The sequence below is a fragment of the Eleutherodactylus coqui genome, chromosome 3 (assembly GCF_035609145.1).
Source record: "Eleutherodactylus coqui strain aEleCoq1 chromosome 3, aEleCoq1.hap1, whole genome shotgun sequence".
NCBI classification, from domain to species: domain Eukaryota; kingdom Metazoa; phylum Chordata; class Amphibia; order Anura; family Eleutherodactylidae; genus Eleutherodactylus; species Eleutherodactylus coqui.
Window position 1 is genome coordinate 203,560,953 of NC_089839.1, and position 24,429 is coordinate 203,585,381.

At 43.9% G+C, this 24,429-nt stretch overlaps 1 protein-coding gene across 1 annotated transcript in view; it reads left to right on the forward strand.

Moving 5' to 3' along the window:
- LOC136621365 (plasma membrane calcium-transporting ATPase 2-like) overlaps positions 1-24,429 on the forward strand; it is a 179,680-nt gene that overhangs the window by 110,454 nt on the left and 44,797 nt on the right. Inside the window, exons 3-7 of the mRNA XM_066596822.1 lie at positions 18,444-18,641; positions 20,556-20,813; positions 20,888-21,013; positions 22,494-22,619; positions 22,872-22,904. Coding sequence (XP_066452919.1) covers positions 18,444-18,641; positions 20,556-20,813; positions 20,888-21,013; positions 22,494-22,619; positions 22,872-22,904 — 741 coding nt within the window. The remainder of the gene's footprint in view (positions 1-18,443; positions 18,642-20,555; positions 20,814-20,887; positions 21,014-22,493; positions 22,620-22,871; positions 22,905-24,429) is intronic.

Below are 24,429 nucleotides of genomic sequence, written 5' to 3' on the forward strand. Positions count from 1 at the left end.
TGACGTTGAAAGGGCAAATGGACTAGTCTCATCTGTAACGCTCACCAGAATAATGCATGCTGCGTTTTTCTTTCACAGGGCCCATCGGTCCATGTGAAAATGGATGCATGAATAGCTCCATTGCTTACTATGTACTGTCCATATGAAGTCTGCTGGACACACGGACAGCACATGGACGTGAAATACGCTCATATGAATAAACCCTAAGAACTTGGAGGCTGCTTAGATACATCTTCCAGTAATTGTGTTCTCCGGCTGATCTTCCTGGACAGCGGTCGTCTCCTCCTTTCCCCTCTTGTAGATGTTCTAGTTCCCCTCTAACGGTTGCCTTTTACACCGTGGCTTCAGTAGTGGTGAGGCTTCCTGTTGATCTGAAGATGAACTTTGGGGCTTCTTAGAAGCATTTTCCAGCATCCTGTGTTACTCCTGGACAGTGCTGCTTTCCTTCTCGTACCCAATATATATGTGTCATGGGTGAGGCCCCTCTAATGGTTGCCTCCTGGGGCTGTAACCTCAGTAGTTGTGAGGGTCTTCCCTGAGGACTTGAGATGAAGTTCTGTCTTCTTAGAGATCTCTTCTAGCATCTTGTGTTTTCCGGCTGGTCTGGTGAAGTTGTATGAAAACTTATCTATGTGTAGAAGATCTTCCGGACAATGGTGGTCTCCTCCTGGTACCCCCAATAAAGATATCATGTATGCCCATCTCTGATGGTCACCTCCCACACTGTGACCAAATTAGTGCTTTGTCTTCCTGTAGGTTCCAGGATGAAGTTCTGGCTTCTTAGAGATATCTTCCAGTATCTTGTGTTTTCCAACTAATCATCCTGGACAGTAGTTGTCTCCTTCTGGTACTTCCATATTATCTTGCGAACACTTGTTTTTTTCCTGTCTCTTCTATCCTTTATCTTTATACCGTGCTAAGATTCTCAGATTTCCATATGTGGAAAGCAAATAAGCCTTATGTGGGGTGTACTTACTTTTTAATGACTGTTTCTATGACATATAAGAGAAGGTTCAGATGGCGGAATGCAACGCAGATTTTCCCTCCCTTCCAAAGCAACAGCAAAGAATTGCATCTGAGCTGCAGATATCTGACGCAGCCATGCAGGTGTAGAGTTGCAGATCTGCACACGGATTTAGTCTTTTCAATGGACAAATCCAGATGTTGGACTCTAACATGGAAACGACATGGAGTCTGCAGCAAGCAGTAGCATGTCACTTCTTCTTTTTTTTCTCGTGACCTTCAAATTCACTGCAGAAAAAATCTACACCATATAGACTATGGCACGGATTCCCATTGAAAGTAATGGGATGCAGATTTGCCGTGGAATCGGCGCATATTCTGCATCAAATTCCGCTGCGAAAATCTGCAATGTGATCATACCCTGCTGCATCCTCTAGGCTCATGGCCAGGCTCCAATTTTGTAGACGGGCGGGTCGGATCCCGCTGCAAGAATTCTCGCAGCGGGGTGTGAGCCGTGCCCCTGCAGTGACCCGCGGCTCATCTGCTTCTGGCGTCTCCACGCTCTGCTATGTGCCGGCTGCTGCCCAGCCGGCACACGCGCAATGCAGAGCTAGCGCGTCACTAGTGACGTTTCTGTGCGGGCCTTGCCGCGATTTGTTTACTGCGTGATTTTTTGCGCGGTCAAATCGCGGCTATCTAATGCAATCCTATGGCAGCAGGCATGGGTGGAAATTCTGCGGACAATCCCACCAATTTCCGCCCGTGTGCATTCAGCCTTATGTGGTTAGTATTGGGCTGCTGCCCTGTGACTCTTCCAGCTGCCATCATACCCTTGGTGCTGGGCAGATAGCCACCATCTAGCACGTGGGCCCTATTACTGGGGTCCATCAGATCTATCAAAGGCCTTTTCTGTTCTTCAAAACTATGTATCCTGACATGTATCTACACCCCCGGAGCTGCACTCCACATGAAAGCCTTGGGAGGTGTCAGCTGGGCTCCATGTGATGTGATATATTGTGCCAGCTCTTACAGGGCGAGGGCTAAGGGTGGCAGAGCAGCAGCGCCCTAAGTGAGGGTAGACAAAAGGCGACATTACCCTGCCGTACCTCTGTCAGGACAATTACCCGGGATCTTATGCAGGAGGTCGGGAGTTTTTATCACATGAAGATACCAATATCTGATGTAGAGCAAGAATTAGGCCTTACTTTAACCCCTTCACTGTAGGAGTGCAGGACACAGAAGTTCACTGCACTAGAAGTTCTGCTTTCTTTCTTTCTTGTATTACATTAGATGTTACTTCTGTGAAGTATGAAGAGTGTATAAAGGATGGAAAGTATAATAGTGTCGGGCAAGGAAGAGGTGTGTGAGTAATAATAAGGGTTTATAAAGTATGAAGAGTATACAGCAAGTAGTTTAAGTTGACCTTACATGTTAGATGAAAGACAATCATTCCTCCCCCCCAACCATATATTGTGTATGGGGGTGTCCCAACTTTCCACTGATGTTTGAGGTTGGGTGGTGGCGGTAGAATTGGGCATGTTAGAGGTGTCTAGCAATGGCAGCTTCCCCTGTCCTTAGAGAGAACACATGCACGCTCAGCCGAGGAGAACATGCATGTATATGGGGGGGACTAAATATAACTAGTATAATACTGCCCCCTATGTACAAGAATATAACTACTAAAATACACGCCATATGTAAACGAATATAACTACTATAATACTGCCCCCTATGTATAAGAATATAACTACTATAATACTGTCCCCTATGCACAAGAATATAACTACTATAATACTGTGCCCTATGTATAAGAATATAACTACTATAATACTGCCCCCTATATACAAGAATAAAACTACTATAATACTTCCCCTATGTACAAGAATATAACTAGTGTAATATTGCTCCCTATGTACAAGAATATAATTAGTATAATACTGCCCCCTATGTACAAGAATATAACTAGTATAATACTGTCCTAAATGTACAAGAATATAACTAGTATAATACTGTCCCTATGTACAAGAATATAACTACTATAATACTGCCCCCTATGTACAAGACTATAACTACTATAATACTGCCTCTACGTACAAGAATATAACTACTATAATACTGCCTCCTATGTACAAGAATATAACTACTATAATACTGCCTCCTATGTACAAGAATATAGCTACTATAATACCGCCTCCTATGTACAAGAATATAACTACTATAATACTGCCCCTATGTACAAGAATATAACTACTATTATACTGCCCCCTATGTACAAGAATATAACTACTATTATACTGCCTCCTATGTACAAGAATATAACTACTATAATACTGCCTCCTATGTACATGAATATAACTACTATAATACTGCCCCCCATGTACAAGAATATAACCACTATAATACTGTCCCCCATGTACAAGAATATAACTACTATAATACTGCCCCCTATGTACAAGAATATAGCTACTATAATACTGCCTCCTATGTACAAGAATATAACTACTATAATATGGCCCCCTATGTACAAGAATATAACCACTAAAATACTGTACCCTATATACAAGAATATAACTATTATAATACTGCTTCCTATGTACAAGCATATAACTACTATAATACTGTCCCCTATGTACAAGAATATAACTATTATAATACTGCTCCTATGTACAAAAATATAACTACTATAATACTGATCCCTATGTACAAGAATATAACTACTATAATACTGCCCACTATGTACAAGAATATAACCACTATAATACTGTACCCTATATACAAGAATATAACTATTATAATACTGCCTCCTATGTACAAGTATATAACTACTATAATACCCCCCCCTATGTACAAGAATATAACTACTAGATACTGACTCCTATGTACAATAATATAACTAGTATAATACTCCTCCCTATGTACAAGAATATAACTACTATAATACTGTCCCATATGTACAAGAATGTAACTACTATAATACTGCTCCTGTGTACAAGAATATAACTATTATAATACTGCCCCCTATGTACAAGAATATAACTACTATAATACTGCCCCATGTATAAGAATATAACTACTATAATACTGCCCCATGTATAAGAATATAACTACTATAATACTACCTCCTATGTACAAGAATATAACTACTATAATACTACCCCCTATGTACAAGAATATAACTACTATAATACTACCTCCTATGTACAAGAATATAACTACTATAATACTACCCCCTATGTACAAGAATATAACTACTACAATACTGCCCCTATGTACAAGAATATAACTACTATAATACTGCCCCATGTATAAGAATATAACTACTATAATACTGCTCCTATTTACAAGAATATAATTACTATAATATTGCCTCCTATGTACAAGAATATAACTACCATATTTTCCATAATAAGGTGCTGTCCCCGCAAAAAAAATCAAGACTCACCTCCCGCAGCACTTCTGCAGGCTGTCGCTCACTCGTGCATTCCGGCAGAGCATTGCTTTCTGTAAGCGGGGCTTGAATGCCGCGCCTCCAGAAAGCTAATGCTCTGATTGGCTAACTTATTGCACGAGGGAGCGACAAGCTGTGGCAGCTCCCTTGGAGGTGAGTATTGATTTTTTTTTTCACACTGTATTCCCAGCATATAAGACAAAAAGTCGGAGGTCGTCTTATACACCCCATCGTCTTATATGCCGGAAAATACGGTACTATAATACTGCCCCTATGTACAAGAATATAACTAGTATAATACTGCCCCCTATGTACAAAAATATAACTAGTATAATACTGCCCCCTATGTACAAGAATATAACTACCATAATACTTCCCCTATGTACAAGAATATAACTAGTATAATACTGCTCCCTATGTACAAAAATATAACTAGTATAATACTGCTCCCTATGTACAAGAATATAACTACTATAATACTGCCCCCTATGTACAAGAATATAACTACTATAATACTGCCCCCTATGTACAAGAATATAACTACTATAATACTGCCTCCTATGTACAAGAATATAACTACTATAATACTGCCCCCTATGTACAAGAATATAACTACTATAATACTGCCCCCTATGTACAAGAATATAACTGCTATAATACTGCCCCCTATGTACAAGAATATAACTACTATAATACTGCTCCCTATGTACAAGAATATAACTACTATAATACTGCCCCCTATGTACAAGAATATAACTACTATAATACTGCTCCCTATGTACAAGAATATAAATACTATAATACGGCCCCCTATGTACAAGAGTATAAGTACTTTAATTCTGCCACCTATGTACAAGACTATAACTACTATAATACTGTCCCCTATGTACAAGACTATAACTACTATAATACTGTCCCCTTTGTACAAGACTATACTATAATACTGCACCCTATGTACAAGAATATAACTACTATAATACTGCCCCATATGTGCAAGACTATAACTACTATAATACTGTCCCCTATGTACAAAAGTGTAACTATAATAATACTGCCCCATATGTACAAGAATATAACTACTATAATACTGCCTCCTATGTACAAGAATATAACTACTATGCTGCCTCCTATGTACAGGGATATATATACTATAATACTACCCCCTATGTACAAGACTATGCTATAATATGGCTCCTATGTACAAGACTTTAATTTGTATAATACTGCCCCCTATGTACAAGACTATAACTACTATAATACTGTCCCCTATGTACAAGACTATACTATAATACTGCCCCCTATGTACAAGAATATAACTACTATAATACTGCCCCATATGTGCAAGACTATAACTACTATAATACTGCCCCCTATGTACAATAATATAACTACTATAATACTGCCCCCTATGTACAAGAATATAACTACTATACTGCCTCCTATGTACAGGGATATAAACACTATAATACTGCCCCCTATGTACAAGACTATACTATAATACTGTCCCCTATGTATAAGACTATAACTACTATAATACTGTCCTCTATGTATAAGACTATAACTACTATTAGGCCTCATGTCCATGGGCAAAATAAGAATTAAAATCCGCAGCAGATTTTAACTCTTTTTCTGCCCGCGGATCCGCACCCCATAGAGATGCATTGACCACCCGCGGGGTAGATAAATACCCGCGGATGGTCAATAAAAGGGATTTAAAAAAAAAATGGAGTATGAAAAAATCTGGACCATGCTCCATTTTCGTGCGGGAGACCTAAAATAGGAATTTAAAAGAATTTACTCATCCGGTGCGGGCGGGGAAGGTCTTCTCTTCCTCACGGCCGGATCTTTCTTGCTTCGGCTCGGCGGATGTGCCCGGCGCATGCGCGCGGCACGTCGGCGACGTGCCGCCGGTGTGACGAATTCATCCGCCGGCCGAAAAAGAAGATCCGGCCGTGAGGAAGAGAAGGCTTTCCCCGCCCGCTACGGATGGGTAAATTCTTTTAAATTCCTATTTTCAGCGCTCATGTCCGCGGGGCAGGAGGGACCCGCTGCAGATTCTCCATGTAGAATCTGCAGCGGATCTGATTTTCCCCGTGGACATGAGGCCTTATACTGACTCCTATGTATAAGAATGTAACTAAATGTCTAGACTGCACATGGCTAGTTCAGCCCCCGGACTCTTCTTCTGTGATGCCATGCTGTTGTGATGGATGCAGTATGTGGTTTAGCATTGTCTTGCTTAAACATGCAAGGCCTCCCTGAAAGTCATGTTGTCTGGATGGGAGCATATGTTGTTCTAAGACCTCTGTATACTGCTCAACACTGATAGTGTCTTTTAAGATGTGTAAGCTGCCTAATGCAACCCCATGTCATCGGGGTTTTGAACTGTGCAGTAATAACAAGCTGAGTGGTCCCTTTCCTTTTGAGTCTGCAGTTTCCAAAAAGAGTTTCAAATTTTGATTCTGACCACAGAACAGTTTTCTATTTTGCCTCAGTCCATTTTGAAAGGACTTTGGCCCAGAGAAGACGCTGGTGTTTCTGGATTCTACTTCAATGGAAGTGTTCAAACAAAGGCTGGACAAATATCTGGGATGACTTAGTGAATCCTGCACTGAGCAGGGGGTTGGACCCGATGACCCTGGAGGTACCTTCCAACTCTACCATTCTATGATTCTATGATTGTGTTGATATGTGGCTTCTTCTTTGCACAATACAGCATTAACTCGCATTTTTGGATTGCACTGTGAACTGTGTTCACAGACAGTAAAATCTGGAAGTATTCCTGAGCTCATGCAGTGAATTGCATTACACAATCATGCCTGTTTTAATGAAATGCCGCCTGAGGGCCCGTAGATCTCGAGCATCCAATATTAACCGTGGGCCTTGTCCCTTGTGCACATGAATTTTTCTAGATTCTCTGACTCCTTTGATGATATTATGGATTGTAGATAGAGGGATATTCAAAGTCTTCACAATTTTGAGGGACATTTTTCTGAAATAGTTTCACGGTTTTTAGATGCAATTTTTGACAGATTGGCGAACCTCTGACCATCTTTGCTTCTCAGAGACTCTGCCTCTCTAACATGCTCTTTTTATACACTGTCATGTGACTTAGTAGAAAATTGACACTCCAGCTGTTTCTTGTTGGTACTACTTACTTTTCCAGCCTTTTGTTACCCCTGTCTCAACTTTTGTGAGATGTGTTGCTGCCATAAATTTCTAATTGAGTAATTAAAAAAAAATGAAATATAAAAATGTCTCACCTTCTGATGTGTTCTGTCTTCTATTGCGAATAAAATACGGTTAGATGAGATTTCCAAATCATTGCATTCTTTTATTCTTTTCATTTATTTAAATTTTAGGCAGCGGCCGAACTTTTTGGAATTGGGGTTTTCTAAAATTCCACCATGTGAACATACCCTTATTGTTAGTTAAGTTATGCACGTTTGCTTCCTTGAAGTGTTGAAATGTTGGTTTAAGGGACCTTTCACAAGGAACGGAATTAGTCAGCGCAGACATTTCTGCGTCAGAATGTTATCCCTATGGGGCTTGAATTCCACACTTGTTAAAATCTGCACGTCTTTACTTCAAAACTGCAAAATTAAATTGCAGAGTGAAAAAGATTTCTGCTGAGGAATTAGGGACGCCTTGTGGAATTGTTGTTGTGAATTTCTAACGTTGTTGTTAGCCGTTTAGTCGTTCCCGATCCCCGGCGTCCCTACAGGCTCCCTCCATTGTTTTTTGGTTTTGCACTGCTTCTTTCAGTTGTGTGATATCCATGCCAGTATCAGCTCTGATAGTATCAGCCATCGTGTCCTTTGGCGGCCAGATCTTCTTTTGCCACTGATCTGTTCAAGCATTATAGATTTTTCTAGCTACTCTACTCGCATTACATGGCCAAAATACGTGAGTCTGAGTCTGGTCATACAAGATGGCTCAAGAAGGGAAAATGGCTACGCATAAGATAGAATGTGGAGTCATATCCATTTCAGTAACACAAGTGATATATCGGGTCATTCGTATAACGAAGATTGTTGATGTTTCTTCCACCTATTTTCACCCCAATTCGTCTTGGTCCATTTTATGCATGATGACTTACGCATGTAGGTTAAACAAGAAGGGTAAGATGATGCAGCCCTGTCGGACGCCTATGCCGATCCCAAACCAATCTGTGTCCTCACAGTGGCTTCTTGATTGGTATAAAGTGATTTCATTAGCTTGACTAGATGTGCCGATATGCCCAGCTCTTGTAGGGCCTGCCATAGTCGACGCAGTCAAAGGCCCTGATGTAGTCGATGAAGCACATGTAGATATTCTTTTGGTATTCTCAAGCTATTTCCATGGTCCATTGCAGGTTTGCAATATGGCCATGGGTGCTGCGTCCTCGCTGGAATCCTGCCTGCGCATCAGGGAGCGCCGCTTCGACTACTGATCTCAGTCTTTCCTGCATAATTTTGAGAAGGATCTTGCTTACGGAATGAGGGCTATTGTTGCAGACAGTTTTGTCCCATCTAAAAGGTCTCTTAGTGTCCTGCCTGGCCCCTAGCAGCCAAGTGGAAAATAACCCGGTATCGGGCACTTATGTCCGTCTGTGTTATTAATATGTGATTGGTTGTAAATGTTCACATGGGGAGGTGCGCAGACGCTGAAAATGGAGGCACCCTCTATACATATTAAAGGAGTGATATAAGTGAAGTCAGATTGTGACTAGATAGTGTGGCAGTAGGGCTACTGCAGCATTCTCACTGTCTACCAGAGTGCGTCATGAATCAGTACCCAGTCATGAGTGCAGGAGGGTGACATGATGGTTCCACCTTGCAGGACTCCAGGCGGGACCAGTCTAGCTTTTACAGACTAGCTTTTACAGAATTCGAATCCAGAGCAGCTTTCCCCAAAAGCCCCAGTGTCTGCAGTGATCTCCCTCATGGTGAACTAGTCAGGAGACCTTTATTTGTCCCATAAGCAGGTATAGCGCAGTTAGCATAGACTAAGGTGACCAGATTTTCCTAAGGGTCAAAACAAGACAAAGGGGTGTGGTCAGGGGGCGGGGCTTGTCACGTTCTATGATTTTTACCTCCGTCGTTACAAAAAGTACAGGGCCGTTTCAAAAAAGATTGGGAGAAAATTGCGCAACATTTCTGCATCCAACAGTCAAAATCTGCATTTTAACTGGAAATCAGCCTTGTATCCGGGATCATCTGCTAGGAACTGGAAGCTCGGGAGCACTGACAGTGGGAAGCCCTCGGAAGAGGTGAGGGGAAGCGCTGCCTAGTATGAAATCACGGCTGATTTCCAGTCAAAATCAGAACCAATGACACGGATTTTGATTGTTTTTGGATGCATAAATGCTGTGGAATTTGCCGTGGAAATTTCTGCTGTGGACATCCCGTAGCATTTCGTCATGTGCAAACATACCGTAAGTCAGCTTGAGGTATGCTGCTATGTGCAGAGGAGCCCCAGCATAATAGTGACCTCCACAGTGGCTCCAGTAGTAATAGTATCCCCTATATTGTCCCCAGTAGTAATAGTGTCCCCTATATCATCTTTAGTAGTCATAGTGACCCCTATAATAGCCCCAGTAGTAATAGTGACCCCCCACAGTGGCTCCAGTAGTAATAGTGACCCTCACAGTGGCCCCAGTATTAATAGTGACCCCCCCCCCACAGTAGCCTCAATAGTAATAGTGACCCCCACAGTGGTCTCAGTGGTAATACTATTACTACTGGGGCTGATATAGGGAATACTATTACTAATAGTGTCCCCTATATCGACCCCAGTAGTAACAGTGACCCACACAGTAGCCCCAGTAGTAATAGAGCCCCCCTGAAACCCATATACTTACCCTCCCATTCTGGTCTTCAGAGCACCGCGGCTCCTCTTCTCAGCACTGCTGTGGGCGGAAGTGTGTGTGCCCGCAGCAGCACCTCCTCCCTTCTCCTTCCTCTTGCGCAACTATATATATATACTAGCTGATATACCCGGCTTCGCCCGAGTTAATTTGGTACTGGTGTTTATCTGGTGGTCACACGGAAATCTTATGAAGTTGTGGTTACTTTAGAGATACCGGAAAAACATATGTTCACCATTTTGCATAGTTCTCTGCGTTACCCAGGAAACACCACGGGAGGTAACCATGCGACGTTTCCTTTATATAAAATGACATCAGGAAGTGAGAGAATTAGATTCCATACGTAAAATGTGGACTCTAATTCTTTTGCGCTTAGAATTGAACAATCGAGGTGGGACCCATTAGCTTTTCCTATTTATGACATAATCAATACTCGTGCCAAATTTCACATTTCTATGACACCGAGAAGTGAGAAAATTAGATTCCGTACGTAAAATTTGGATGCTAATTCTTTTGCGCATAGAATTGAATAATCGAGTTGGGACCCATTAGCTTTTCCTATTTATGACATAATCAATGCCCGTGCCAAATTTTAAGTTTCTGTGTGAGAAAATTACATTCCGTACTTAAAATTTGGACGCTAATTGTTTTGCGCATAGAATTGAATAATGGAGTTGGGACCCATTAGCTTTTCCTATTTATGACATAATCAATGCTCGTGCCAAATTTCACGTTTCTATGACACTGGAAAGTGAGAAAAATACATTCTGTACGTAAAATTTGGACGCTAATTCTTTTGCGCATATAATTGAATAATGGAGTTGGGACCCATTAGCTTTTCCTATTTATGACATAATCAATGTTCGTGCCAAATTTCACGTTTCTATGACACTGGAAAGTGAGAAAAATACATTCCGTACGTAAAATTTTGACACATTCTTGTGCGCATAGAATTGAATAATCGAGTTGGGACCCATTAGCTTTTCCTATTTATGACATAATCAATGCTCCTGCCAAATTTCGAGTTTCTATAACACCGGGAAGTGAAAGAATTAGATTCGATACGTAAAATTTGGACGCTAATTCTTTTGTGCATAGAATTGAATAATCGAGTTGGAACTTATGAACTTTTCCTATTTATGACATAATCAATGCTCGTGCCAAATTTCCCGTTTCTATGACACCGGAAAGTGAAAAAATTACATTCCGCACGTAAAATTTGGACGCTAATTCTTTTGCGCATAGAATTGAATAATGGAGTTGGGACCCATTAGCTTTTCCTATTTATGACATAATCAATGCTCCTGCCAAATTTCCCGTTTCTATGACACCGGAAAGTGAAGAAATTACATTCCGCACGTAAAATTTGGACACTAATTCTTTTGCGCTAGAATTGAATAATTGAGTTGGGACCCATTAGCTTTTCCTATTTATGACATAATCAATGCTCGTGCCAAATTTCCTGTTTCTATGACACCGGCAAGTGAGAAAATTACATTCCACACGTAAAATTTCGACGCCAATTATTTTGCGCTAGAATTGAATAATCGAGTTGGGACCTATGAACTTTTCCTATTTATGACATATTCAATGCCCGTGCCAAATTTTAAGTTTCTATGACATTGGGAAGTGAGAGATTTAGATTATGTACGTTAAATTTCGACGCCAATTCTTTTGCGCTAGAATTGAATAATCGAGTTGGGACCCATTAACTTTTCCTATTTTGGAGATAATCTATGCTTGTGCCAAATTCCATGTTTCCACGATATCGGGAAGTTGGAGAACGTTTGGCGAGTCAGTGAGTCAGTCGGTGAGTCAGTCAGTCAGTCAGTCAGTGAGTGAGTGAATGAGTCAGTGAGGGCTTTTGTTATATATATATATATATACTGTATATATATATATATATATATATATATATATATATTAAAATATTCATATTGGTCTGAGGGTTTTTACCCCTGATGCTTTCCCTGCGCTTTGAAGACACATCCAGGGATCGATCGGTGTGTTGGATACGTAACAAGGCTTTCCAGGGCCAGCAGTGTGGACACCTGTCATTTGATGGGCATGTCCACACCAAGTGAGTCCGTCTTTCAACTGTTAATTTGATAAAACATCCATTGATTGGAGTGCTTTCCATAAACTTATTGCTGCACATACTGAGCTTGGCTCTGTTATTGTATCTATGTACTCAGCTTGGTTGTAGTTCTGTATATATATTATAAGTTTTGTTCTGGTGCTGTATTTATTTTATGTGCTTGGTTCTCGTCTTGTACTTGTGTTATGAGCTTGGCGCTGATCCTGTATTTATGTTATGGTTATGAGTGTGGTTCTGGTACTGTATTTACATACTAATCTTGGTTTTGGTACAGTATTTTTTCACTGGGCTGTTCTTGTGTGGGTATGCTGCTATTTTGCTGTTTTCTGCACAAACTTCAGGTAGACAGAGCAATATATATATTTTTTTCTTATGATGGGGGGGGGGGGGGGGTGAGCATAAAAAATTACTGCATAGGGTGTCATTTGACCTAAGGCTGGCACTGTCTGGTTGTCTTTCTCAGAGGATGCAGTAATCCTTGCACTACAGCCATTCCCAATCTACATGGGACTCTGACGTCTGTGTAGTTGGTGTACAGTACTGTTGTATGGAGGTCAACTAATTTGGTCAGGTTGGACATGTGTAAATGCATTTCAGAGCACTCCTGCATGTGATGGTATTGGTCCTCCAGTTTTACGGTGTGCACACAGGGTCGCTTCTAAAGCCTGAGTTGGAATTGACGATTTTTCATGTTGCTATTTTTCCTTCTGTGAAGTGACTTACATAATGCCAATACTACACCGCTGCGTCTCCTTGACTAGCTGGGCTGCTCCTGGTGAAACACATGAGTATGAGCTTATTTCGGCTTCTTTCCCACAAGCGTATATCAGCCCGCCGTTTTGACGGCCCGATATGTGTTGTGATCTGATGTATTGGATTCCAGTGCATTAGATCACATAGCCGTATTCTTGTGACGTAAAAGTGCCCAGCCGGGCCAATATAGCGCGGGGTGTTTTTAGGTCAGGCCCAAAAGATAGTCCTGGAACTACCTTTTGGGTCGGAATACGTCAGCCACTGCATGGGCTCCTATGGGAGCCAATGACAGTGGCTGGAGAAGGAAGGTGAGAGGGAGTTTAACAGTGTGACTGCTAAACTCCCTCCCTCTTCTCTCCTCCCTGCTCACTCTTTGCAATTGCTTAGCCCCGCCCCGTACCATTGCTGGCTGTAGACAAGGGACGGAGCTAGGCTCTGCCCCCTCCCCGCAGTCAGCAATGAGAGGAGGTGGGATGGGGCTGCACTTAGCCCTGCCCCCGCCCGCCCCCTCCCATTGCAGAGAGCAAGTGGAAAGGAGAGCAGAGGTGAGACTGCGAGAGGGAGGGGAAAGGGACAATGGCATGGCAGCCTCAGCGTATATGCGCCAGGGCCCATGATGTGTGAACGGGCACACAGATTTGTGCGCCCGTTCACGAGCTTTTACTCCCCAGAAGGTAGCTTTTATCATCCGGACATGAAAACGGTGGCCGATATACGCTCATGGGAAAGAAGCCTTAAGAGCATTTTATGAGGTTCCAGGGGTTGGTTTCTGTGGTATTTAGGGTTGTCCCTGCCAGGGCGATCACACTGCCTTATAACAATTATTAGGGGTGAGTAGAAAGGGAATCTACAGGGGCACTGTGCGCCAAATTTCAATTTTACCCCAGCTACGAGATGGCGTAAGCTATAGCTATAATTTATATCAGCTTCTGGTGTAAATTATAGCAAATATGTTGGTCCATGTGTGGCCATGGCCCCCAATAATATGACCCATCCACTTTTTAAAAATTTTGGGATTTGCATCAAAATTACGACTTTCTGATTACACAATTGTAGAGCAAGCCAGATAATAAATATACCCTACTATGTACATATCATACACACACGTATCGCACACCTATGTATCACACACATACACACACAAACATGTATATCACACACACCTATATATCATACACACACATATCACAAACATACAAGTCTGTAACACACACACCTATATATCTTACATATACATATCACACACACCTATATATCACACATTTTATATATATATCATACACACACATATATCACACACACATACATTTATACACCTACAAAAATAAAATCTGGAGATATATGACTTTATAGTGACGTTAAGGCACTAATACAGCGCCCTTTATCTCATATCCCCGATCATTTCCTTCTGACTACAGTGTGAAAAAAAATTATAGTATGCCCTATTTATTTATTTTTCTCCTTTTTTTTGTTCATTGGTTAAATACGCAGTACATGTGCAAGCAAAATGCACGCAAAAAACATGCATACCTTTTAAATACGCATTTCGACACACCAAAAAAAACGCTACAAATTTTGCGGACCAAATATGCATACACCCATATTAGTGAATCCTACATTTGGGTATGGAGGAGAGGTGAATAACACGCTCTGTTTAAATTATATTTACGTACTATATGTCAAAAGTATGAAAATCACCCGGATCACCAAAGGGTTTCTGCTGGTCTATTGCAGTGTCCCCATGACAACACTTCTGTTCCCCATTTTGAATTATCAGACTGCTCACTGTTGGCACATGATTTAAGATCAGGTTTGCCCACCCTCAGCATGGCACTGAGAACACTAATGGGAAGTCACGACCTTTCTATGTGGGTGACAAAGGTAGATGTGTGATGCCCTCTGTGGGCGGCGGGGGCTTTCAGGCGGCTGCTCGATACTTGCAGGTCAGTTTCTAATGGTGACGGATGAATTATGGATGCTCCTGCCCGGCAGACCAGAGAGGCTGCTAACAGATCTGTGCTTTTCCTGCCCTCTGAAAGGAGATGCCCAGGAACAGGATGCTTCTAATAACTGCACCATTGTGTCCATCGGTGATAGCGGAAACCTTTACATGAAAGCATCAATAAGAGATGCAGGAAAGTCTGGAGACATGTGATCTGGAGGGGCAGCAATGTACAAAGAGCGTGCGTTACTCCCATCATCCCTGGCCCAGGAGGTCACAGCTCTGGACTACTGTCCGCAGGGAAAGCACCATGTGGATACTGATCCATAGAGAGTATAAGCCAGCCATGAACATGTATTACTGGGACGGAAAACACACAGACGTTTTCTCGCCCATTCAGACGACCGCGAGCGTTGGTTTTAGCGAAAAAACATGTCGCACCCCGGAAAACCCTCGCTCTGCCAAATTCCTCGGGATGCCTTCCAGTGCCTATATAGAGGCACCTGTAAGCTTTTCACAGCGTTGGACGCTGCAAAAATGCCTCCCCCTCCCTTCTCTTTCCCTGCTCCCATAGGAGTCTATAGGACCCGCTGGCGTATATTGGCCCACAGTTCCAGAACTATTTTTTGTCTGAGCGTATATGCGCCGGCCGCATATATGTTCTATTTTTCGCACTGCCTGCGTATTTACGCGCTGTATATTTGCCCGTGTGAACGGCTGCATTGGAAACCAATGCTTCACATGGGTACCGTATATGCGCCCGGGCGTAATAACGTAGCGTATATGCACTTGTGGGAATAAAGCCTGAGGCTGTAATAACACGGGCGAGCACAGTGTGAGTTAGTGAATAGCTGATGTACATCACGCTCATTTAGCAGTGATTCTTCTGCAGTTTGCAGGCTTGTACGATGTGTTTTTGCGTTAAAAATACACGATTCGCATCGCTGTACACGCGTTTTTCATGCACGTGGAACAAATGATAACAGTTAGGCTTTGTGAGAGTGACCTCATGGCTGCTACGCACGACCGAGTGTGATATTAGCTCGTTATCACGCTCGTGCACGTGTGATGTACCGGCGGATGCGAGGCGGTTTCCGGTAAAAAAATGCCTCCCGTCACTTTGGTGAGGTGGCCATCCTCTGGCACGGCTTTTATTGTTTCCAATGGGAAACCTTACATGCAATGTGTTTTCTTGTCCCATTGAAAACCATGGGTGATGCCTTCCGAGGGAACACCCAAAGGTGGGACATGCCGCGAATTGTTACCGTACCTGTCTCAAAAGAATGGGGTTCATATTCTCACAACCAACAAATTTTGCGCAATTTTTGCAGCTGTGTGAAAGCGGCCTAAAGCATTCTGCATTTTGAGGAAAAAAACAAAACACCACCAAACCAAAAAACGCACCACACATGGTAAACCATGTCAAAAAACCCCACAATGTTTGCTGCGGAAAACACGTCCCTTTTCCCTAAAACGCGTGGATTCACCCTTACATATTAAAACTGAGTCCTGCAGACACGGAGTGGGAGGTGTGGTTAGAATGTTATCACTTCATGCTATGGCGGCACTGGCGACCCGGAGCTCCGCCCCCTGCACAAGTTCGTCAGCGCAGAATTCAACCTCCTTACATTAAACAATAAATGCTGTTTGTGAAGTCTGGCGGAAGGCTGCCGGATCTTCCTCATACATTCTCAGGAGGCAGCCATCTGCCCCGCACGCTCTCGGCAGGCAGCCATCCCCCTCCCCATGGCTTCCTCAGGCCGCCACCCTGCTGGGAAGGCCACACTTCCTACCACTAAACCACAAAAAAGTGCCGTGAACGACATAAAATTGAAAAAGGTTTTTTTTTTCGTAAACAGATTTGAAATCCACCCGCAGAAAATGTCCCCCTTGTAGACTCTGGTGCAGATTCCCATTGAATGTAATGGAAAACGGAATTGCTGCATATTTGACACTGAATCAGTGCGGATTACGCAGCAAATTCCATGGTAATGGAATGAATACCGACACATCAACCCACACGGGTCTGTCTCTCCAGAGTGCGGGTTTATATGTGGTGTGCATACTAATAAAGTACCACTTACTTGGTTAGTAGAGAACTTCTTACAAGTCCAGAGAGGAACTGGTCCGTGTGAGCGCTGCATCATTAGATAGTGTGAGCACTGCATCAGTAGACTGCGTGAGCACTACATCAGTAGATTGTATGAGCACTGCATCAGTAGACCGTATGAGCACTGCAGCAGTAGACCGTGTGAGCACTACATCAGTATATTGTATGAGCACTGCAGCAGTAGACCGCGTGAGCACTGTATCAGTAGACCGCGTGAGCACTGTATCAGTAGACAGCGTGAGCACTGCATCAGTAGACCGCGTGAGCACTGCATCAGTAGACAGCGTGAGCACTGCATCAGTAGACAGCGTGAGCACTGCATCAGTAGACAGCGTGAGCACTGCATTAGTAGACAGCATGAGCACTGTATCAGTAGACAGCGTGAGCACTGTATCAGTAGACTGCGGGAGCACTGTATCAGTAGATTCCGTGAGCACTTATCAGTAGACAGCGGGAGCACTGTATCAGTAGACTCCGTGAGCACTATATCAGTAGACAGCGTGAGCACTGTATCAGTAGACTGCGGGAGCACTGTATCAGTAGATTCCGTGAGCACTTATCAGTAGACAGCGGGAGCACTGTATCAGTAGACTCCGTGAGCACTATATCAGTAGACAGCGGGAGCACTGTATCAGTAGACAGCAGGAGCACTGTATCAGTAGACTCCGTGAGCACTGCATCAGTAGACTCCGTGAGCACTGCATCAGTAGACAGCGTGAGCACTGTATCAGTAGACAGCGTGAGCACTGTATCAGTAGACTCCGCGAGCACTGTATCAGTAGACTCCGCGAGCACTGCATCCGTGGACCGCGTGAGCACTGTATCAGTAGACAGCGTGAGCACTGTATCAGTAGACTCCGCGAGCACTGTATCAGTAGACTCCGCGAGCACTGCATCCGTGGACCGCGCGAGCACTGCATCCGTGGACCGCGCGAGCACTGCATCCGTGGACCGCGCGAGCACTGCATCCGTAGACCGCGCGAACACTGCATCCGTAGACCGCGCGAACACTGCATCCGTGGACCGCGCGAGCACTGCATCCGTGGACCGCGCGAGCACTGCATCCGTGGACCGCGCGAGAACTGCATCCGTAGACCGCGCGAACACTGCATCCGTAGACCGCGCGAACACTGCATCCGTAGACCGCGCGAACACTGCATCCGTAGACCGCGCGAACACTGCATCAGAAGCCTTCCATTTCTGCTGACCAAGGCATTCTTTTCCTGTCCACATCAGCTCTTTAAGGGAGCTCCACTAATTCTTGTCTCTCTCCCCCCTCAGGACTGCCGGGAACGTTAGCAGATCTAGACAAGAGGCGACTAATATTTGGAAAAAACTTTATACCTCCAAAGAAGCCAAAAACTTTCTTACAGCTGGTATGGGAAGCTCTGCAGGATGTCACACTCATCATCCTGGAAATCGCAGCCATTATATCTCTGGGGCTGTCATTCTACCGACCACCTGGAGGAGAGAATGAAGGTGGGTGAAGGTCACAATGTGCGGCGACCATTCTTTATCACACAACTCACAGGCGCTACTCCATAACACTGAAGTATCATGTCACCAAAGTAGATGAAGGGTGTGTTCACATGTCGCTGGTTTCTTGCAGAGTTTGGTGTAGATCTGCTCCAGATTTCACCCCTTCAGTTGGAATTCATTTAAAAGTCAGATGAAATCTGCTGCAGACCTGTACCAAAATCTGCAACAAATCAGCAAAGTGTGAACGCATCCGAAGGACGACATGATCAGAGGGGCAGCTGACTATTGTCTGTATTACAGGTGCGATATTCAATGGGGGTAACATCCATACTGCATATGTGATGTTACAGTGGGTGGTGAGAGCAGAGGCATAACTTGAAGCTCCCGGGCCCCAATGCAAAACCTGTAACAGGACCCCCAACTATAATGCTTTATTCATAGAACTGGGCTTTCTATATGGAGAGGAGAGGCCTTATGGGCCCCCTAAGGCTCCTGGGCCCGGGTACAACCGCATCCCCTATAGTTACGCCAGTGGGTGAGAGGCTATACATGTGATATTACACTGGAGGGTGGGGGTGGGGGGAGGTCTATACATGCAACTTTAGAGTGGGAGAGGTATCCATGTATTACATGTGTAACATTAGAAGGTGGGTGTCTATACACATGATATTACTTTGGGAGAGGCATCTGTATTACATAAGTGATATCACAGCAAGAGAGGCTTCCATATTACATGTGTGATATTACAATGTGGAGGGGGTGAGTCTATACATGTGATATTACAGCTGGGGGTGCATCCATATTACATGTGTGATATTACATTGAGGAGGGGGGAATCTATACTTTTAATATCACAGTGGGAGAAGTACCCATATATTACATGTGTGATATTACAGTGGGTCTATACTTGTGATATTACAGTGGGGTAGAGAGTCTATACATGTAATTTTACAGTGGAAGAGGTATCTGTATATTATAAGTGTGATATTAGACGGGAGAAATCTGCTTACTTGCAATTTTAAAGCATGTTCAATGTATTTCTTTTTTAAGTGTGATATTCATTAATGTTCTTGCGTTTTTCACACGTCTGAAAAAAATCGCAAGTGATTTCAAATGTTAAAAACACACCGCATTCACATGAAAATCGCATTTATATGCAAATGCAATGCAATTTTTTTTTTTGTTCCCATAGGAGTTAATGGGTGATTCTTGCAGTGTAGTTGCCCAAAAATGGGACATGCTGTAATTTTTCAATGTTACACTACCAGTGCGAGTAAACAAATCGCTCATGTAGATTAACCTATTACAGTTGATGGGTGTTTTTCCCCTGCGAGTTCTGTCCATATTTAAATCAGACGGAACTTGTGTGAGAAAATATTCTGTGTAAATACACCCTGTGGGCTCCTTCACATTGGCGAGAAAATCGCACGATTTTTGAGTGACGCGAGAGTGAGTGAAAATGCAGAATTATGAAACCAATGATTTTCAATGGTTTCATTCCCACTTGCGATATTTTCTGTCCTGCAATGTTGCGGGATTTGAAAATCGCAGGATGTCCTATCTTTCTGCGTTTTGCGATTCTCTTTTCTTTTTCTCACCCATGTTTCCCTATGGAGCCTCTGATTTATCGCATTGCAACGCACAAAAGTTGCGATGTTCGTACGATGCATTTCTAACATTAGGAATTCTTATTGTCTTTCGTACGAGAAAATCGCGGGCCGCAACGATGCATTGTGAGATTTTTCTCAAGAAAAGGCATCGCTGAAGCTCAAAAATCGCATAGACAAAATTGCGATTGTGCCTCGATTTTCTCACATTGATATCGCGATCGCCAGTGCGAAGGACTCTTAGGGTTCAGATGTAAGTCCTCCCAGCCAGATATAGGTAATCAGTTCCTCATTGTGTATCTTGCAGGTTGTGGTGGAGATGCAGGTGGGGTAGAAGATGAGGGTGAGGCGGAAGCAGGTTGGATTGAAGGAGCCGCCATTCTTCTTTCAGTCGTATGTGTTGTGCTTGTCACTGCCTTCAATGACTGGAGCAAAGAAAAGCAGTTCAGAGGTCTCCAGAGTCGTATCGAGCAGGAGCAGAAGTTCACCGTAGTGCGGGCTGGTCAGGTCATTCAGATCCCTGTGGCTGAACTTGTGGTTGGGGACATCGCACAAGTGAAATACGGTATGTGTTATGGCTGCTGCTGATGCGGATAGGGGACTGAAAAGATAACCATTCATCCTCTTTCCTTTCCGCAGGGGACCTGCTGCCCACAGACGGTGTCTTTATTCAAGGAAATGATCTGAAAATTGATGAAAGTTCTCTAACCGGAGAGTCAGACCAGGTCCGCAAGTCTGTGGATAAAGATCCAATGCTGCTGTCAGGTAATATACAGTGGAGGGGTGACAACGCTCATCCATATACAGCAAGATGAGAAGTGGGTTCATCCCCCAATACATGAAGACTATAATGTTACCACACAGAGCTCTCCATCAGCAGGTTACTAAAGACGCAATGAAGTTTGGTGCTATGCTGTAGATGCTATCAGTGAGAATAGGCCACTGTACAATAACAATGTGCAATAACACCAGGGTAAGACCAAAGCTATAGATACCCAAAGTGAGAAGAGGCCGCCAGAGTAAGACCGCTATAGATGCCCTCCTCAGAGGGAATAAGACCACAGCTATAGGTGCCCTCCTCAGAGAGAGTAAGACCACAGCTATAAATGCCCTCCTCAGAGAGAGTAAGACCACAGCTATAAATGCCCTCCTCAGAGAGAGTAAGACCACAGCTATAAATGCCCTCCTCAGAGAGAGTAAGACCACAGCTATAGATGCCCTCCTCAGAGAGAGTAAGACCACAGCTATAGATGCCCTCCTCAGAGGGAGTAAGACCACAGCTATAGATGTCCTTCTCAAAGAGAGTAAGACCACAGCTATAGATGCCCTACTCAGAAAGAGTAAGACCACAGCCATAGATGCCCTCCTCAGAGAGAGTAAGACCACAGCTATAGGTGCCCTCCTCAAAGAGAGTAAGACCACAGCTATAGATGCCCTCCTCAGAGAGAGAGAGTAAGACCACAACTATAGATGCCTACAATGAGGAGAGACCACCAGGGTAAGGTCAGAGCTATAGGTGCCCTAATCTCTCTTTACCTAGCATGCAGCCAGAGCTATAGATGTCCTCTTCTTTCTTCACTGAGGGTAATACAAGAACTATAGATGCCGTGAAGAGAGGCCACCAAGGTAAGACCACGGCTATAAATGTTCTCCCCTCTCTCCTCACGGACGGTAAGACCAGAGCTATAGATGCCCTCAGTGAGAGAGCCTGCCAGGATAAGACCACTATAGATGCCCTAATCTCTCCTCACTGAGGGTAGGACCATAGCTATAGATGCCCTGAATGAGGAGAGACTGCCAGGGTAAGATCAGCGCTATTTTAGTGCCACCAGTGAGGAGAGGCCACCATGGTAAGACCAGTGCTATAGATGTTCTCCGTGAGAGAGCCTGCAAAGGTAAGACCAGAACTATAGATGCCCTCCTCTCTCCTCTCGAGGGTAAGATCGAAGTTGGAAGTTTGGCTTACCGCCCTGCTGGTGGTGGGGAGGTATGTGGTAAAGAGACATTTTAATCCGGCCCTGAGACCATGACCTCTACAGTTTCCATGAGGATCACAGCACCTTGCTAGAGAATGTCTGGGATATGGAGTCTCTCTATGACTGAACATTGCAGTGATGATGGGGATTGTGGTATCCGCATGGTTGTATTGTGGATCTTTATATGACAAAGTTGCTGGATTGTTCATTGTAGCCGAGTCTCTACCTGTCGTAGGGTCCTTTCACTAACGCATTGTTCTCGTCCACAGGCACCCATGTGATGGAGGGATCAGGGAGAATGCTTGTCACTGCCGTGGGTGTCAACTCTCAGACTGGAATCATATTCACCTTGTTAGGGGCAAGTGAAAATGAGGACGAGAAGAAAGACAAGAAAGGTAAGTGCTCGTCCTACAGTCCTGTGTCCTCCACGTCTCCTGAGTCTCAGAGCTCCAGGATCTGGCACTGAGTGTGATGTTCCTGCCCCCACCTGTGTCTTCTCTGTGTTCTGATGGAGAATGGCGAGGCAGAGGACTTAGCGTGTTCCTGTGCCGCCGTGATCACTGCATCAGATGCGCGTGCTTGTCATGTCTCATCGGTTCACGTTTAACATCTTATTTCTGTTTTGTTTTTTCATCGTCATCACACAGGTGTGAAAAAGGAGGATGGAGCCAATCTACCAGGTAGTGTAAGACATGTAGATGTAGAGTGTACCACCAGGGGGCACATACTGTCCGCGCTGTAACCGGATGCCAGTAGGCCATGTCATTGTACAAGACCCTGGGGGAGTGTCAGCAGCAAGCTGGGCATATAGGCTTGGCAAGAACATCAGTCAGTGTTTCCAGAAGGCAGCAGTTGTCAGACTCCACCCACATTAGTAACTGATCCTGGGCTGATTAGTGAATGACCAGCCATTGCTAGATTGTTCTCTCCTGACCACTATGGCCAGTCGGGAGCTAGATGTTTCTTATGGACTAAGCCCATATATTTTTCTGATTGATGAGTCTCACATGGCCTACGGCATATTTGTAGGGTATCCTTACTGTTAGAACATAAGGCACTAGGACCATGTGGCAGAATGTGAGGTGTCAGGGCGTTGGGACCAAGTGGAAGAATATAGGATGTTAGGACCAGGTGGCAGAACCTGGGGCATTAGGGCAGTGGGGCAAAACTTAAGACATTAGGACCGAAAGGCATAAAATTTGGTGTTAAGACCACATGGTAGAACTGAAGGCTTTAGTACCAGGTGGCAGAACATAGGGAGTTAGCACCAAGAGACAGAACACAGGGCGCTAGGACCATGTGCAGAACATAGGACATTAGGACCAGTTGGCAAAACAAGGCATTAGGGCCATGAGGCAGAACATAGGGCGCTAGAACTAGGAGCAAGAACATAGGCCGTTAAGTTGTTGTGGCAAAACATAGGTTATTACAACCAAGAGGCAGAATATATTGTGTTAGAACCAGGTGGCAGAATGTAAGTCACTAGGATCAGGTGGCAGGACATAGGCGTTAAGGTTACGAGGTAGAACATAAGGTGTTAGCACCAGGTGGTAGAATGTATGACGTTAGGGCTTGGTGGTAGAATGTTGAGCGTTAGGACCATATGACAGAACATAGGGCATTAGGGCCACGTTGCAAAACATAGGGCATTAGAACCATGTGGCAGAACATAGGGTGTTAAGACCACATGGTAGAACTGAAGACTTTAAAACCATGTGGCAGAATATAGGGAGTTAGGACCAAGAAACAGAACAAAGGGCGACAGGACCATGTGCAGAACACAGGATGCTAGGACCATGTTGCAGGACACAGGGTGCTAGGACCATGTTGCAGAACACAGGGTGCTAGGATCATGTTGCAGAACCCAGGGTGCTAGGACCATGTTGCAGAATACAGGGTGCTAGGACCATGTTGTAGAACACAGGGTGCTAGGACCAGTTGGCAGCATATAAGGCATTAGGGCCACGAGACAGAACATAGGACGTTAGAACTAGGTGGCAGAACATACAGCATTAGAACTTGGTGGCAGTCCCAAATACAAACGTGGTGTAGAGCAGCAACTGAGGTGCAAACAAAGGGGGATGACGATACTCACATCCAATCGTTCATTATATAAACTTTATTCTAGATATCAGCCCACTGCATCACCTGCAACGTTTCGACTGGGCACTCCAGTCTTTGTCAAACATAAGGCATTAGGACCAG